At 20.3% G+C, this 20,183-nt stretch overlaps 3 protein-coding genes across 3 annotated transcripts; all 3 read left to right on the plus strand. All coding sequences in view use genetic code 6, as the record gives it.

Moving 5' to 3' along the window:
* Window positions 1–1,311: 1,311 nt before the first annotated feature.
* TTHERM_000415815 (H-type lectin domain protein) lies at window positions 1,312–3,607 on the plus strand (the record flags this gene model as incomplete). Its single annotated transcript, XM_012795413.1, has 3 exons — window positions 1,312–1,584; window positions 1,675–2,112; window positions 2,180–3,607. 3 exons carry the CDS (start codon window positions 1,312–1,314, stop codon window positions 3,605–3,607), a joined length of 2,139 nt encoding a protein of 712 aa, XP_012650867.1.
* Window positions 3,608–8,115: 4,508 nt separating this feature from the next.
* On the plus strand, window positions 8,116–11,026 carry TTHERM_000415816 (H-type lectin domain protein; the record flags this gene model as incomplete). The annotated part of the gene is made up of 5 exons (XM_012795414.1): window positions 8,116–8,136; window positions 8,650–8,970; window positions 9,061–9,231; window positions 9,320–9,478; window positions 9,566–11,026. 5 exons carry the CDS (start codon window positions 8,116–8,118, stop codon window positions 11,024–11,026), a joined length of 2,133 nt encoding a protein of 710 aa, XP_012650868.1.
* Window positions 11,027–15,411: 4,385 nt separating this feature from the next.
* Window positions 15,412–17,879, plus strand: TTHERM_000415817 (H-type lectin domain protein; the record flags this gene model as incomplete). Its single annotated transcript, XM_012795415.1, has 2 exons — window positions 15,412–17,775; window positions 17,874–17,879. The coding sequence occupies 2 exons, from the start codon at window positions 15,412–15,414 to the stop codon at window positions 17,877–17,879; spliced, it is 2,370 nt and encodes a 789-aa protein (XP_012650869.1).
* Window positions 17,880–20,183: the final 2,304 nt, after the last annotated feature.

Below are 20,183 nucleotides of genomic sequence, written 5' to 3' on the forward strand. Positions count from 1 at the left end.
ATATCAAATAAGCACTTTTGTTTTAAAATTTAATTACTTAATATATTATATAAATGGCTGATTTTTTAATTTCTAAAATATGAATTCATATTTTTATCATTTTAAAATTATAAATTTAGTGTTTAAGAATTTAATAGTTAAATTTATAAATGTAAAATTCGTTTATTTTAATAATTTTCACCTTTTTATTAATTTCGTAAAGATAAAAATTAAAATAAATCTTAATAATACTTCTTAAAGCTTCAATGATAAATTGTTTGTTAGTTTAAAATATATTCGAAGTAATCTAAAATAAAAAAAGTAATTTTAAAATAATATTATTCAATAATTCAAATATAAGTTATATATAAAAATAAAAATATTATCCTAATTATTTTTTCATAGAAATAAATTTACTAGTAAATAGAAAATTTTATCGTTATTCATTATTTGTATTAATTATTTTTAATTTCTTGATTTTCTAAAATAAATATATCCTTAGCTTATTTAAATTATAAAATACATATTTTATTTGATTATATTATGTTTATTATCTTTAGTATTAACAATTAATTTCTGTATATTTAACAACAATATAAATTAAATAATTAGATATATATAAAAGAATACTCTGCTCTAATAATTTACTCTTTCATTTAATTATCAAATCTAGACTTTATAATTTTTTTTCCGACTAACTTATACTATAAATCGATTAATTAAAGGAGGGGGAAATATTAGGCAAATAAATCACATTAAAAGTTTACTATAAATTAAACAATTCTGTGGTCCAACTTCAAATTTATTTTATTCAAGATTATGTAAGTTATAACCTAAGGATTTAATAAGATTATTTTTATATTTTTATGAGACACAAAGATTAGAAATGTTAAATTATTTTTTATTACAAATACCTCTCTAAAAATTTAAAATTAGGTTAAGAGACTTCATTTTGTTATTTGAAAATGAGTTTTTATTTTTTTCTAATAAAAAATTATTTTAATTTGAGGAAATATATCTACGATTATATTTAAATAAAAATAATCATTTAGTTGAAATAGAATCATAAATACTTTTAAAAATAACTAAATTTGTTACAATTAATGTAATACTACTTTTGAAAATCAATTATTTGGAAATTGAATTAATTTTCTTGAAAAATTTGGTTTCTGATTTACAAAATAATAAATATTAAAAAACAATTCAAGAAAAAATTTATTTAGAATTGCTAAAATGAAGAAAATTTTAATCTTCTCCATAATTTTAAATTTGCTATTATAATAGACATTCACTTAAAAATACATATAATCTAGTTCTTCCTAGTCTGGTGTAATGGAATTCGCTAGTTACTATTCTACTAATTACTGTGATTAAGTTGACTAAACTGTTAATTTATCCAATAACTTTTCTTAATAATTCAATATTGTTCCATAAATATTTATTGGAATTCTCCTCTTTGATTTAGATAACACCACTTTAAGAAATGCCTTCAATTTTACAGTAAAAAGTGTTAATTAAAATCAAGTCTCTATTCAATTAAATAAATATGGAGTAACATGCGTATTTGGAATCAAAATATCATACTTTGCTACAGTAGATCAAGATGTTTAAATATAAAATTATATTCTTACATTTAATTAGCTGACTGATATTTAAACATAAAACAATAAGTAATATTAATTTAAAATTTCATAGAAATTAGGCTATATAAGGGGAGTTTAATGTGCAATAACAGGATTTGATTCAATTTACCAAATTTCTCCAAGCAGCGATGCTACTTATTCACATCGAAACTTATCTACTACAACATAACTTGATTCATCGAACAACTTTTACTAAATTTAAATATAAGCTCCAGATTTATCAGTAAATCTTAAAATAATTTATATAAATTGCATAGAATATTATATTGGGTAAGCAGGAGATTACTCAATGATTCATAACATTTAATAAGTGTAAACAACATAATAAATCACATCAAATTATAATTTTTAAATTAATTTTGATTCATCTTTTACAGGAAATACTATCGCATCATTTTTAGGACTCTAACAATTTGACTTGTCTTAATATGGAGCTTTAAGATTAGAATATTAAAATTTTAATTTTTAAAGTAATTAATTCTCATTTTAAGTAATTACATGGCATTCGAGTATTTTATATTCTTCAACAGCTTTATTCTTTTAACATTAAATGATAGATTGTTAAACTAGCTTTAATAAAATAAATTCAAACTATTTAAAATAATGTGTTTCAAAGTGTTAAGATGGTTAATATCCAGCTAACTTTTAAACTACTTAAGTGTGTTCTCCTTGCAATCCAATTTGTAAAACTTGCTCAAGTTTAAATGTATGTACTTCTTGCTAATCAAATTAATTTGTAGATCCCTCTACTTTTTCCTGTAACAACTGTGATACAAGCTGCTTAACTTGTTAAAATTCTTTTACATAATGCTTAAGTTGTCCTTAAGGCTTGTTTCTTTACAATTAAAAGTGTTATTCAATTAAACCATAAGGCACTTATTGCGATCAAAATAAAATATGCTAAGATTGTTAAAGATCATACTAATGCAATTTTTGTGATAATACATTAAAAACTTGCATAAGTTGTATTGATTAAAATTTATATTTTTTAAATGGAGTTTGTTCTAATTAATAGCAACCAAACACATACTGCAATTTATAAAAGATATGCCAAAAATGTCCAGACTTATGTAATGGATGTGATTTAAATTTAAATTGTACATAGTGTGCAAATCCATAAAATTACTTTTATTTTGGAAAGTGTCTTTAGTAATAACCTCAAAATACCTATTGTAGTGTAAATTTTGGTTTTTAAAAATTTTGCTAAAACTGTCATCCTGCTTGTAGTTAATGTTTTGGATAATAATTAGATCAATGCTTGGCTTGCTAGTAGGGATATTAATTAGTTGGTTCTTCTTGTTTTTGTTAACAAGGATATGGTTATAGTACTGTTTCTTAATAATGTGAAGCTTGCTAAATTAGTGGATGTATTCAATGTAGTAAGAGTTTAAACTAATGTGAAATGTGTTAAGCGTAACTATTATTAGACTAAGCAACAGGTAAATGCTACTGCTCTAACCCTTAATAGTATTATTCAACTGAATTATAATCATGCTTTTAAAATAATATTCATTTCTGCAAAATTTCATCTAAATTTTAAAATACTTGTGAATAATGTCAAGATGGATATTACAATTATAATAAATTGCTTTGTAGCTATTGTGGAAAATCGAAATATACAGACTCCAAAAATTAATGTAATAATGATTGCTAACCTTAGTGTATAATATGTTAAAATAAATCATCATGTCTTCTCTATTAAAATGAAGTAAATTCTAATACTAATGGAAATTTGCCAATTAATCCAAACTAAAATATTTGCCATTATAGTTGTGGTTTGTGTAACGGAAGTGGTTAATCTAATTGCCTAACTTGTAGCTCATAAACAAGAGTTTATGATATCTAATAGCAAACTTGTAATTGTAAAAGTGGTATATTTGATAATGGAGATGCTGAATGTTAGGCAGCTTTTGACTTTTAATAAAACTATGTTTGGATATTATAAACTATTTTTGTAACATTTTTAGTCACCTAATCTGCCTTGATGTTTTCCAGCTAATTTAGGAAAGCAAATTTGAATTTTTATTTTATACAATAATTAATTTTTATAAGTTATGATAATACATTAAATACGTCACTAAACTATGCCTAAATAATGAAATAATTTTAATATTTAAGTTTGGTGACTTTTATACCTATTTCATTAGTTAATGAAAGCAATTCATAAATTACTTAAAAATGCAACTAAATAGTAATTTTATTAATATTTTAGGTTGCAGTTCTTTCAGCTTTTTTTATCTAATATTTTTTGAAATATGAAAAACTAATGTACTTTGATAAGGAAATGCTGTTTAGCTGCAATAGATTAACATCCACCATGAATATAGCATTAATTCTTTAGCTATTAATAAAAGAAATTAAAGATATTTATAAATCAACACTTGTTTTGCTCATAATAGCATCACTATTTTAGCTAATTTTATAAATATTGGTTTTTAGAAAAATCTATTTGGATTATAAAGCGAATTTTTAAATTACTTCACCGTAAAATAATACATTGAATTTATCTTTGATATTTAAATATCCATATATCTCATTTTAAACCAGAGAGCAATACTTTATTTTAAATGCTATCTTAGAAGTAAAAAGAATGATAAATGGTTTAGTGTTTGCATTGTTCAGTTAAAATGGATATGAATATTAAATACTCAGTGGTATTTCTCTATTCATAATAATTATAATCATATACTTAAAACCATTTCATAGCTTATTAGCGAATCTAGAAGCCATAATTATAGAATTTCTAATCTCTTCATGCTTTATTCTTCATCAATTTTACAGTAAAAATATATATTAAAATAATGGTACTCCTTACCTTCTTATTATAATGATTACAATAATCGTTATCTTATTATTTGCTATTATTTAATGGGCAATTTAAGTTTTCTTTTTTATTTTTAAAATAATAAAATCGTATAAATTTAAGTCATCTAATTCAACTACAATCGAGCTCCTTCCTCAATATATTTAAAAAGGTAAAATAATTGTATTTAAATTTAAGATTAAATAATTTTTTTAATAGATAAAATAGATAATATTCTTGCTTCTAAAATGTTTAATTACAAAGTATTTAGAATAAAGAATAGTAACAGAGATTAAATATGATATATACAATTCATAAAATGAATTTCAAGACCTATATAAAAAATATTAATTATGTTTATAATTTATTTATTGCAAATACTACTTTTCTTTGTTTCTTACTACTATTTAAATTGGAAGTCAATTGTGAAAAATTATTTAAATTCTCAAAAGTATTAAATATGTATTTAAACATGGAAAATATAATATTTACAGTGAATTATATCAAAATATAATAAAAATTTAGTTGCCAATTATGAATACTTTTTTAGATTTGATATAAGATATTTTGAATTTCTTGTTACTGATAATTAAAAATTTGAAAGGTAAAAATAATGTTTGTCATGATTAAGAACTCTTAATTAGTTTATTTATAGCATAAGCTAAATTGACACTAGAAGATAGTTAAATAAATGAATATTGATAAAGTATTTTTTAAATAAACTATCTTAAATCATAAAAAATCAAATTTTTATTAATTCTAACATGCCAAAATATGATTTCTTAAAATACATTTAATAAATTAAACAAAACACCCAAGTAAATAAATTTGTTACAGATAAACATTATTTTGATTAAAATAATCTACTCAAATTAATAATTTATATAATTTACAAATACTGCTGATTAGATTATTTTATGAAGTAAAATAATCGATCCATTAATCGAATAAAAGATTCTTTAAAATTTTTTTCATAAGAAAATGATATAGCTTTTTATTTTTTATTTCATCAACTTTTACATCTTTTAAAAGAATAATTTTTTTTCAAAATATCGAATCTAGTTGATATCAATACATGATATAAAATTAAGCCAATTACTTAGCTTTCCATAAATTAAATATTATTATTAGCTTTAATTACACTTAATAAGAATAATAATTTTTAGTTAACATCATAAGACTAATACATGTATAGATATCCTACCAAAAAAATATTATCTTTAATTACATATGCAATAAATAATACAGCTATATTATTAATTACTTAGTTTATAATTCTAATAATTTACTTCTTCTAGAATATTTTTAAATTCAAAATGTATAATATTTATATAAGTAGTTCGTTTTATTTTATTATAAAAATTTAACATTAACAATCAATACGTCACTTATGTTATAATTGAAAAAAGAAATACTTATTATAAATATTATCTCTTAAATATTTATTGTATACTACCATTACTTTCTAAAAATGTATTTTTTAAATATTTATTTATAAGTAGTATATTCGATAAAAAAAATAAATTATATTCTCTAATTTACATTAGTTTTTTTAATGAATATTTAGATATATTATCTCTTAAAAATCTATTTTATACAATAAATATTTTCTAAAAATGTATTTTTTATAATATTTATTTATAAATAGTATTATTGAAAATAAAAATAGTATTCTTCTCTAATTCAGATCAGTTTTTTTAATGAATATTTAGATGGAAAAGCTATATTTTGAATTCTTATTTTTCCTTATAAATATTTTGAGAAAATAAAGTAAATATATGCTTTAAAAAAACTTTGAAGCTACAAATATTGATAAATGTCAGTTTTTTAAAAATGATATTTCAAAAAGACATGAATATTAAATTGAAAAAAAAATACCTATTGTGTTTATATTATCTCTCAATCATTTATTTTATACTATAAATATTTTCTAAAAATTATTATTTATAATATAAATAGTGTTTTATTCTCTAATTCACATCAGTTTTTTTAATGAATATTTAAATGTAATAGCCATATTTTTTATTCTTATTTTTCTTTTCTATATAAATATTTTGAGAAAATAAATTAAATAAATATATGCTTAAACAAAATTTTCAAGGTACAAATATTAATAAATGCCAGTATTTTAAAAAATGATATCTCAAATAAACTTGAACATTAAATTGAAAAAGATACACCTATTAAATTACATTGTTTTAGATATACTAATACTACTACTACTTAGTATAAGTGTATTTATTTCTTAATATTTATTTATAAATAACATTATTGAAAATAAAAATAATTTTCTTCTCCATTTTCTTTTACATTTTTTATATATAAAAAATTTAGATAAAATTGGTTAGAAATTTACTTATTAAAGTTATAATTTAAATACTTATCAAAATCCTAATAATAATTAATTAATAACCAACAAAATCTAATTAAATAATCAGTACATACAAAATATATAAGTGGAAACATAAAATTTCAAGACTTTATAAATTAAATAATAAAAAAATGTATTACTAAATTTTTTTTAATGGAACCCATATGCATCTATGTTAAAAGCTAAGGGACCACAAAATTTATATTAATAATATATATGATTAACAGTGTCCTAATTAGGGGGGGGGGTTTTTCGGCCCAATCGGCTAAACTAAAAGTTTAGCCGATAGTTTTGAATGGAAATTTTTCATTCAAAATGAATGGGTCCCTGCTGTGACCCCCCCCCCCTAAATTTAATCAATCAAAAGATCCCCTAGCTGATTAGTAAAGGTAATTTATTTTTAGTTACTCATTTTTTTAATAAAATATATTAAACTAAAAAAATTAGATCTGATAAACCCAATTTTAAGTAACAATTAAAACTCAAGAAATCCATATTTGGTAAGAAGATAATATGCTTTTTCAATTAAAGAATGAGTTATAATTGATATATTAGCATTTAAATTATGTTAAATTTCATTTATGTTTTAATTTATATTTACGAAAAGAAAAAATATATCAAATAAGCACTTGTGTTTTAAATTTAATTACTTAATTTATTATATAAATGGCTGATTTTTTAATTGTAAAATATGAATTTATATTTTTATCATTTTCAAGTTATAAATTTAGTATTTAAGAATTTAATAGTTAAATTAATAAATGCAAAATTCGTTTATTTTAATAATTTTCACCTTTTTATTAATTTCGTAAAGATAAAAATTAAAATAAATCTTAATAATACTTCTTAAAGCTTCAATAATGATAAATTGTTAGTTTAAAATATATTCGAAAAAAATCTAAAACAAAAAAAGAAATTTTAAAATAATTAATTTCAATAAAAAATAATATTATTCAATAATTCAAATTTAAGTGATAATAATAAAAATATTAACTTAATTATTTTTTTCATAATTTATTTGCAAATAGAATATTTTATTGTTATTCATTATTATTATTAATTTTTTTTTCTTTCTTGATTTTCCAAAATAATCTATCCTTAGCTTATTTAAATTATAAAATACGTATTTTATTTGATTATATTATGTTTATTTTTTAGCATTAACAATTGATATCCGTATATTTAACAACAATATAAATTAAATAATTAGATATATATAAAAGAATACTGCTCTAATAATTTACTCATTCATTTAATTGTCAAATTTAGACTTTATAATCTTTTTTTCCACTAACTCATACTATAAATTGTGTAATTAAATGGGGGGAAATATTATGTAAGTAAATCACATTAGAAGATTACTATAAATTAAACAATTCTATGGCCGAGCTTCAATTTGCTTTTATTTAAGATTAGGTATGTTATGATCTAAAGATTAATTAGATTATTTTTATAATTTTATGAGATAAATGTAAAGTTATTTTTTATTACAATTACCTCTCTAAAAATTTAAAATCAGGCTAAAAGACTTCATTTTGTTATTTTAAAATGAGTTTATATTATTTTCTAATGAAAAACTTTTTAATTTGAGGAAAAAAAATATATTTTTATATTTAAATAAATATAACCATTTGAGTTGAAATAGAATCGTAAATTTTTTTAAAAATAACTAAATTTGTTGCAATTAATTCAATGATATAATTCCACTTTTGAAAATCAAAAAAAATTTGATTTCTGATTTGCAAAAATAATAAAAAATAAAAAAACAATTCAAGAAGAAATTTATTTAGAATTGCTTTAAAATGAATAAAATTTTAATCTTCTCCATAGTTTTAAATTTGCTATTATAATAGACATTTACTTTATAATACATATAATCTAGTTCTTCTTAGTCTGATATAATTGAATTCGCTCGTTACAATTCTACTAATTATTGTGATTAAGTTGACTAAACTGCTAATTTATCCAAAACCTTTTCCTAATAATTCAATAGTGTTCCTTAAATTTTTATTGGAATTCTCTTCTTTGATTTAGATACGACAACTTAAAGAATTGCCTTCAATTTTACAGTAAAAAGTGTTAATTAAAATCAACTCTCTATTCAATTAAATAAATATGGAGTTACATGCATATTTGGAATCAAAATATCATACTTTGCTACAGTAGATCAAGATGTTTAAATATAAAATTATATTCTTATGTTTAATTAGCTTGCTGATATTTAAACATAAAACAATAAGTAATATTAATTTATAATTCCATAGAAATTAGGTTATTAAAGAGGAGTTTAATGTGCAATAACAGGATTTGATTCAATTTACTAAATTCCACCAAGTAGCGATGCTTCTTATTCAGATCGAAACTTATCTACTACAACATAAGTTGATACATCAAACAACTTTTACTATATTTAAATACAAGCTTCTGATTTATCTGTAAATCTTTAAAAAATTTATATAAATTGCATAGAATATTATATCGGGTAAGCAGGAGATTATTCAATGATTCATAACATTTAATAAGAATAAACAACATCATAAATCACAACAAATTAAAATTTTTAAATAAATCTTGATTCGTCTTTTACAGGAAATACAATCACATCATTTTTAGGACTCTAATAATTTGACTTGTCCTAAAATTAAGCTTTAAGATTAGAATATCAAAACTTCAATTTTTAAAGTAAATAATAATCATTTTAAGTAATTACATGGGCTTCGAGCATTATATATTCTTCAACAGCTTTATTCTTTTAACATTAAATGATAGACTGCAAATCTAGCTCTTATTAAATAAACTCAAGCGATTTAAAATAATGTGTTTCAAGGTGTTAAGATGGTTAATATCCAGCTAACTTTCAAACTACTTAAGTGTGTTCTCCTTGTAATCCAATTTGTAAAACTTGCTCAAGTTTAAATGTATGTACTTCTTGCTAATCAAATTAATTTGTAGATTCCTCTACTTAGTCCTGTAGCAACTGCGATACAAACTGCTTAACTTGTTAAAATTCTTCTACATAATGCTTAAGTTGTCCTTAAGGTTGGTTTCTTTACAATTAAAAGTGTTATTCAATTCAACCATAAGGCACTTATTGCGATCAAAATAAAATATGCTAAGATTGTTAAAGATCTTACTAATGCAATTTTTGTGATAATACATTATAAATTTGCATTAGTTGTATTAATTAAAGTTTATATTTTTTAAATGGAGTTTGTTCTAATATATAGCCACCAAACACATATTGCAATTTATAAAATATATGCCAAAAATGTCCAGACTCATGTAATGGATGCGATTTAAATTTAAATTGTACATAGTGCGCAAATCTATAAAATTACTTTTATTTTGGAAAGTGTCTTTAGTAATAACCACAAAATACCTATTGTAGTGTAAATTTTGGTTTTTAAAAATTTTGCTAAAACTGTCATCCTGCTTGTAGTTAATGTTTTGGATAATAATTAGATCAATGTTCGACTTGCTAGTAGGGATATTAATTAGTTGGTTCTTCTTGTTTTTGTTAACAAGGATATGGTTATAGTACTGTTTCTTAATAATGTGAAGCTTGCTAAATTAGTGGATGTATTCAATGTAGTAAGAGTTTAAACTAATGTGAAATGTGTTAAGCTTAATTTTTATTAGACTAAGCATCAGGTAAATGCTACTGCTCTAACCCTTAATAGTATTATTCAACTGAATTATAATCATGCTTTTAAAATAATATTCATTTCTGTAAAGTCTCATCCAAATTTTAAAATACTTGTGAATAATGTCAAGATGGATATTACAATTATAATAAATTACTTTGTAGCTATTGTGGAAAATCGAAATACACAGACTCCTAAAATTAATGCAATAATGACTGCTAACCTTAGTGTATAATATGCTCAAATAAATCAACATGCCTTCTCTTTTAAGATGAAGTAAATTCTAATACTAATGGAAATTTACCAATTAATCCAAACTAAAATATTTGCCATTATAGTTGTGGTTTGTGCAACGGAAGTGGGTAATCAAATTGCCTAACTTGTAGCTCATAAACAAGAGTTTATGATATCTAATAGCAAACATGTAATTGTAAAAGTGGTAGATTAGATAAAGGGGATGCTGAATGTTAGGCAGCTTTTGACTTTTAATAAAACTACATATAGATATTATAAACTATCTTTATAACATTTTTAATAACCTAATCTTCCTTAGTGTTTTCCAATTAATTTAGGAAAGCAAATTTGAATTTTTATTTAATACAATAATTAATTTTTATAAGTTATGATAATACATTAAATACTTCACTAAACTATGCTTAAACGATGAAATAATTTTAATATTTAAGTTTGGTTACTTTTATACCTATTTCATTAGTTAATGAAAGCAATTCATAAATTACTTAAAAATGCAATTAAATAGTAATTTTATTAATATTTTAGGTTGCAGTTCTTTCAGCCTTTTTTATCTAAAATTTTTTGAAATATGAAAAACTAAAGTACTTTAACAAAGAAATACTGTTTAGCTGTAATAGATTAACATCCACCATGAATATAGCATTAATTCTTTAGCTATTAATAAAAGAAATTAAAGATATTTATAAATCAACACTTGTTTTGCTCATAATAGCATCATTATTTTAGCTAATTTTATAAATATTGGTTTTTAGAAAAATATATTTGGATTATAAAGCCAATTTTTAAATTACGTCACCACAAAATAATACATTTAATTTATCTTTGATATTTAAATATCCATATATCTCATTTTAAACCAGAGAGTAATATCTTATTTTAAATGCTATCTTAGAAGTAAAAAGAATGATAAATGGTTTAGTGTTTGCATTTTTCAGTTAAAATGGATATGAATATTAAGTACTCAGTGGTATTTCTCTATTCATAATAATTATAATCATATACTTAAAACCTTTTAATAGCTTATTAGCCAATCTAGAAGCCATAGTTATAGAATTTCTAATCTCTTCTTGCTTCGTTCTTCATTCATTTTACAGTAAAAATATATTTTAAAATAATGATGCTTCTTACCTTCTATGTATAATGATTACAATAACCGTAATCTAATTATTTGCTATTATTTAATGTGCAATTTAAGTTTTCTTTTTCATTTATTAAAAAATAAAATCATGTAAATCTAAATCATCTAATTCAACTACAATCGAGCTCCTTCCTTAATATATTTAAAAAGGTAAAGTAATTGTATTTAAATTTAAGATTAAATAATTTTTTTTAGATAAAATAGATAATATTCTTGCTTCTAAAATGTTTAATTACAAAGTATTTAGAGTAAAAAATAATAACAAAGTTTAAATATGATACATAAAATTCATAAAATGAACTTCAAGACCTAAAAAAAATATATTAATTATGTTTATAATTTATTTATTGCAAATACTACTTTTCTTTGTTTCTTACTACTATTTAAATTGGCAGTTAATTGTGAAAAATTATTTAAGTGAATTATATCAAAATATAATAAAAATTTAGTTGCCTATTATTAATACTATTTTAGATTGAAAAAAGATATTTTGAATTTCTTGTTACTGATAATTAAACATTTGAAAGCTAAAAATAATTTTTGTCTTGATTAAGAACTCTTAATTAGTTTATTTATAACATAAGCTAAATTAACTCAAGAAGATAGTTAAATAAATGAATATGAATAAAATATTTTTTAAATAAACTAGCTTAAATCATAAAAAATCAAATTTTTATAGATTCTAACATGACAAAAACTGATTTCTTAAAATAGATTTAGTAAATAAAACTAAATACACAAGTAAATAAATTTGTTACAGATAAACATTTTTTTGATTAAAATATTCTACTCAAATTAATAATTTATATAATTTATAAATACTACAGATTAGATTACTTTATCAAGTAAAATAATCTATCCTTTGATAGAATAAAAGATACTTTAAATTTTTTTTAACCATAAGAAATTGACATAGTTTTTTAGTTTTTATTTCATCAACTTTTACATCTTTTAAAAAAATAAATTTTTTTCAATAAATCTAATCTAGTTGATATCAATTTATGATATAAAATTTATGCAATTACTTAGTTTTAAATAAATTAAGTATAATTTTTAGCTTTAATTACATTTAATAAGAATAAAAATTTTTAGTTAACATCATAAGATTAATACCAGTATAGATAATCTATCAAAACAATATTTTCTTTAATTACATAAGCAATAAATAATACAGCTAATTACTTAGTCTATAATTCTAATAATTTACTTCTTCTAGAACTTTTTTAAATTCAAAATATACAATATTTAAATAACTAAATAGTTTTATTTTATTGTAACAATTTAACTTTAACAATCAATATGTCACTTTTATTTTATCTTTGAATGTTTCAATAGAATTTTTAAAAATGAAGAATTAAAAAGATTTGGAGATATAATTGAAAAAAGAAATACCTATTATATATATTATCTATTTCAAATTTATTTTATACAACTAATAATTTCTTAAAATGTATTTTTAATCATATTTATTTTAAAGTAGTAAGTAAAATTGATAAAAAAATTAAATTTTCTTATTAAATTCACATCATTTTTTTTAATGAATATTTAGATGTAATATCAATATTTTTAATTCTTATTTTTCTATATAAATATTATGAAAAAATAAAATAAAAATATGCTCAAAAAACTTTGAAGCTACAAATATTAATATGATATCTCAAAAATATTTGAACATATAACTGAAAAAAGAAAAACCTAATATATATATTATCTCTCAAAAATCTATTTTTTATAATAAATATTTTCTAAAAATGTATTTATATTGATTTAATCTGCTGTCATTTTAATAGTATATTTCTTTCAAATCATAATATCGATTTAATGCTTTTTAAATATAATCCATGTAATAAAAAACAATATAAATCATTACCAAATAATATAAATAAAATGCCAAATTTAATCAATCAAAGGATCCCCTAGCTGATTAGTAAAGGTAATTAATTTATTTTTTGTTACTCATTTTTTTATTTAAATTTATTAAATAAAAAAAACTCAATATGATAACTCAATTTTAAGTTACAATTAAAACTCAAGAAATCCATATTTGATAAAAAGATAATATGCTTTTTCAAGTAAAAGAATGGGTTTTATTGATATATTAACATTTAAATTGTGTAAATTTCATTTATGTTTTAATTTAATTTATATTTACAAAAAAAAAATAAGATTTTATTGTTTATTTTTTTATATTAAATTTTCAATTTCAAACAAGCACTTGTGTTTTAAAAGTTAATTGTTTAATTTATTATATCAATGGCTCATTTTTTAATTTCTAAAAATATGAATTTATATTTTTATCATTTTAAAATTTTTATTTTTGTGTTTAGAATTTAATAGTTAACTTAATAAATGTAAAAATATTTTATTTTTATAAATTTAGCCATTTTATTAATTTTGTAAAGTTAAAAATTAAAAAAATATTAATAATATTTTCTTAAAGCTTCAACAATATATTGTTAATTTAAAATATTCTCGAAAGGAATCTAAAATAATAAAAAAAAGTATTAAAATAATTAATTTCTGAAATGATAGAAAATAGTGTTATTCAATAATGCAAATTAAAAATAAAAATCTTTTTAAAGGTATTAATAAAAATATTATCCTAATTATTTTAAATTTATTTTCCAAACAGAATATTTTATAGTTATTCATTCATTATTTGTAAAATTATTTTTTATATCTTGATTTTCTAAAATATATTTGTCTTAACTTATTTATATCATAAAATAAAAATTTTATTCAATGATATTATGTTAATTATCTTTAGTATGAATGATTTATTTCTGTATATGTAACAACAATGTAAATTAAATTAAATAATTAGATATCTTTTAAAGATTACTCTGTTTTAATAACTTTCTCCTTCATTTAATTATCAAATCTAATTTTTTTTTTTCCGATAACTCATTTTATAAATTTTATTTAATTAAAGGGGGAAAATATTAGGCAAGTAAATCTTAGAAGCTTACAATAAATTAAATAATACTATCGTCCAATTTCAATTTACTTTTATTCAAGATTATGTAAATTATAATGTAAGGAGTTAATTAGATTTTATTAATAATTTTTTGAGACAAAAAATCAAACATATTAAGTTATTTTTTATTAACAATAAATACTTCTCTAAAAAAAAGAAACTTCATATTATTTTTTTTTAAATGAGTTTATTTTTTATTCATATGGAAAGTTTTTTAATTTGAGGAAATATATATATAGGATCTTACCTTCATTTGGGGGTACTGATTTTATAGAATATATAGCAAGATGCCATTCAAAAATATGCAAAAGGATAGAAAAATAAAGATAATAATTTACTGCAAAAATTCAAAGTTAGAACTGTATATATTATTTTTTTAAAATAAAAATAGCCAGTCACTTGAATTGAAATAGTAACATATTTTTTTTAAAGAATAATTAGATTTGTTACAACTAATTCAATGATATTATAGCACTTTTGAAAATCAATTATATTAAAATTAATTGAGTTAATTTCTTAAAGAAATTTGATTTCTGATTTACAAAATAAAAAGAAATAAAATAATAATTCAAAAAAAAAATTTATTTAGAATTGCTTTAAAATGAAGAAAATTTTAATCTTATCAATAATTTTAAATTTACTATTATAATAGACATTCACTTAAAAATACATATAATCTAGTTCTTCTTAGTCTGGTTTAATAGAATTCGCTCATTACTATGGTACTACTTATTGTGATTAAGTTGACTAAACTGCTTATTTATCCAATAACTTTTCTTAATAATTCAATAGTGTTCCTTAAATTTTTGTTGGAATTATCTTCTTTGATTTAGATACAACTACTTTAAGAAATGCCTTCCGTTTTACAGTAAAGAGTGTTGATTAAAATCAAGTCTCTATTTAATTAAATAAATATGGACTAACATGTATATTTGGAATCTAAATATAATACTTTGCAATAGTAGATCAAGATGTTTAAATATAAAATTATATTCTTACGTTTAATTAGCTCTCTGATATTTAAACATAAACCAATAAGTAATATTAATTTAAAATTCCATAGAAATTAGGCTATTAAAGAGGAGTTTAATGTGCAATAACAGGATTTGACTCAACTTACTAAACTCCACCAGATATTGATGTTTCTTATTCACATCGAAACTTATCTACAACAACATAAGTTGATTCATCAAACAACTTTTACTAAATATAAATACAAGCTGTTGATTTATCAGTAAATCTTAAAATAATTTATATAAATTGCATAGAATATTATATCGGGTAAGCAGGAGATTACTCAATGATAAATAACATTTAATAAGTGTAAACAACATAATAAATCACTACAAATTAAAATTTTTAAATAAATCTTGATTCTTCTTTTACAGGAAATACAATCACATCATATTTAGGACTCTAATAATTTGACATGTCTTAAAAATATGCTTTAAGATTTGAATATCAAAACTTTAATTTTTAAAGTAATTAATAATCATTTTAAGTAAAAACATGGGGTACAAGTATTTTATATTCTTCAACAGCTCTATTCTTTTAACATTAAATGATAGACTGCTTTTCTAGCTTAAGTTTAATAAATTCAAATGATTTAAAATAATGTGTTTCAAAGTGTTAAGATGGTTAATATGCAGCTAACTTTTAAACTACTTAAGTGTGTTCTCCTTGCAATCCAGTTTGTAAAACTTGCTCAAGTTTAAATGTATGTACTTCTTGCTAATCAAATTAATTTGTAGATCCCTCTACTTAGTCCTGTAGCAGCTGTGATACAAACTGCTTAACTTGTTAAAATTCTTCTACATAATGCTTAAGTTGTCCTTAAGGTTTGTTTCTTTACAATTAAAAGTGTTATTCAATTCAACCATAAGGCACTTATTGCGATCAAAATAAAATATGCTAAGATTGTTAAAGATCTTACTAATGCAATTTTTGTGATAATACATTATAAATTTGCATTAGTTGTATTAATTAAAGTTTATATTTTTTAAATGGAGTTTGTTCTAATATATAGCCACCAAACACATACTGCAATTTATAAAAGATATGCCAAAAATGTCCAGACTCATGTAATGGATGCGATTTAAATTTAAATTGTACATAGTGTGCAAATCCATAAAATTACTTTTATTTTGGAAAGTGTCTTTAGTAATAACCTTAAAATACCTATTGTAGTGTAAATTTTGGTATTTAAAAATTTTGCTAAAACTGTCATCCTGCTTGTAGTTAATGTTTCGGATAATAATTAGATCAATGTTCGGTTTGTTAGTAGGGATATTAATTAGTTGGTTCATCTTGTCTTTGTTAACAAGGATATGGTTATAGTACTGTTTCTTAATAATGTGAAGCTTGCTAAGTTAGTGGATGTATTCAATGTAGTTTGAGTTTAAACTAGTGTGAAGTATGTTAAGAGTAATTTTTATTAGACTAAACAACAGGTAAATGTTACTGCTCAAACCCTTAATAGTATTATTCAACTGAATTATAATAATGCTTTTAAAATAATATTCATTTCTGTAAAGTCTCATCCAAGTTTTAAAATACTTGTGAATAATGTCTAGATGGATATTACAATTTTAATAAATTGCTTTGTAGCTATTGTGGAAAATCGAAATATACAGACTCCCAAAATTAATGTAATAATGACTGCTAACCTTAATGTATAATATGCTCAAATAAATCAACATGCCTTCTCTTTTAAGATGAAGTAAATTCTAATACTAATGGAAATTTGCCAATCAATCCAAACTAAAATATTTGCCATTATAGCTGTGGTTTGTGCAATGGAAGTGAGCAATCTAATTGTCTAACTTGTAGCTCATAAACAAGAATTTATGATATCTAATAGCAAACATGTAATTGTAAAAGTGGTAGATTAGATAATGGAGATGCTGAATGTTAGGCAGCTTTTGATTTTTAATAAAACTATCTTTGGATATTATAAACTATCTTTGTAACATTTTTAATCACCTAATCTTCATTAGTATTTTCCAGTGAATTTAGGAAAGCAAACTTGAATTTTTATTTAATACAATAATTAATTTTTATAAGTTATGATAATACATTAAATACTTCACTAAGCTATACATAAACAATGAAATAATTCTAATATTTAAGTTTGGTTACTTTTATACCTATTTCATTAGTTAATGAAAGCAATTCATAAATTACTTAATAATGCAATTAAATAGTAATTTGGTTAATATTTTAGGTTACAGTTCTTTCGGCCTTTTTTATATCAAACTTTTTGAAATATGAGAAACTCAAGAACTTTGACAAAGAAATACTGTTTAGCTGCAATAGATTAACATCCACTATGAATATAGCATTAATTCTTTAGCTATTAATAAAAGAAATAAATGATATTTATAAATCAACACTTGTTTTGCTCATATTAGCATCATTAATTTAGCTAATTCTATTAATAATTGTGTTTCGAAAAATATATTAAGATTATAAAGGTGATTTTTTATTTAGATCACAATAATAAAATACATAGTAATTAAATTTGATATTTAAATATCCATATATTTCATTTTAAATTAGAAAGCAATATCTTATTTTAAATGCTATCTTAGAAGTAAAAAGAATCACAAATGGTTTAGTGTTCGCATTCTTCAGTTAAAATGGATATGAATATTAAATATTCAGTGGTATTTCTCTATTCATAATAATTATAATCATATACTTAAAACCTTTTAAAAGCTTATTAGCCAATCTAGAAGCCATAATTATAGAATTTCTAATATCTTCTTGCTTTATTCTTCATTAATATTACAGTAAAAATATATATTAAAATAACGATACTCTTTACCTTCTTGTCATAATGATTACAATAATCGTTATCTAATTATTTGCTATTATTTAAAGCACAATTTAAGTTATCTTTTATATTTATTAAAAAATAAAATATCATAAATCTAAGCCATCTAACTCAAATACAATCGAGCTCCTTCCTTAATATATTTAAAAAGGTAAAATAATTGTATTTAAATTTAATATTAAATAATGTTTTTTTTAGATAAAATAGATAATATTCTTGCTTCTAAAATGTTTTATTACAAAGTATTTAGAATAAAAAATAATAATAGAGATTAAATATGATACTATACATACAATTCATAAAATGAATTTCAAGACCTATATAAAATAGATTAATTATATCTATAATTTATTTATTGCAAACACTACTTTTATTTTTTTCTTACTACTATTTAAATTGGCAGACAATTATAAAAAATTATTTAAATTCTCAAAAGTAATTTAATAATTTTATTTAACATCATAAGATTAGTACCAGTTTAAATTCTTTCATTTTCATAGTTTTCATATCCTTCAAATGGTTAAACTTGAACATTAAATTTTCTGTTTTATATATACTATAGCAAAATGCCATTCAAAAATTTAGTGAATTGAGATCACTATTTTTTTGAATGGTTGATGCCTTTGAATATTATTTATATAAAAATAAATAATTTTATAATAGAATTTAATTAATAATATTAATAATTTTAATTTATATCAATCTTTATGATTTTTCTATTAAATTTTTAAATACAGAAATGCGTATTAATTAGACAAAATGGATTATATTCTACTGAATTCACATTTCCATTATCCTATATATATCAGTTTTTTTATGCTTTTTAATTCAAAATATTTAGAGGAATAATATGATAATCAATTTAAATGTGACCTATTTCAGCTAAACGACGAGCCGGAATTTGATTTAATCTATCTTTTTAATAATATTTTTCTTTCTAATCATAATATCGATTTAATGTTTTTTAAATATAATCCTTGTAATAATAATATACAAAAAATATAAATCATTACCAAATAATAAAAATAATATGCTAAATTTAATCAATCAAAAGATCCTCTAGCTGATTAGTAAAGGTAATATATTTTTATTTACTCATTATTTTACTAAAATAAACTTAATTTTAAGTAACAATTAAAACTCAAGAAATCCTTATTTAGTAAGAAGATAATATGCTTTTTCAAGTAAAAAAATGAGTTATTATTGATATATTTGAATTTAAATTATGTTTAATTTAATTTATGTTTTAATTAATATTTTAGAAAAAAAAAATTAAATATTTCAAATATGCACTAGTGTTTTAAAATTTAATTACTTAATTTATTATATTAATTACAGATTTTTTAATTTCTAAAATATGAATTTATATTTTTATCATTTTAAAATTATAAATTCAGTGTTTAAGAATTTAATAGTTAAATTAATAAAAGCAAAATTCGTTTATTTAATTTTAATAATTTTCACCTTTTTATAATTTTATAAAGTAAAAATTAAAATAAATCTTAATAATACTTATTAAAGCTTCAATGATAAATTAT

The sequence above is a fragment of the Tetrahymena thermophila genome (genome assembly GCF_000189635.1).
Source record: "Tetrahymena thermophila SB210 genomic scaffold scf_8254814, whole genome shotgun sequence".
Lineage (NCBI taxonomy): Eukaryota > Ciliophora > Oligohymenophorea > Hymenostomatida > Tetrahymenidae > Tetrahymena > Tetrahymena thermophila.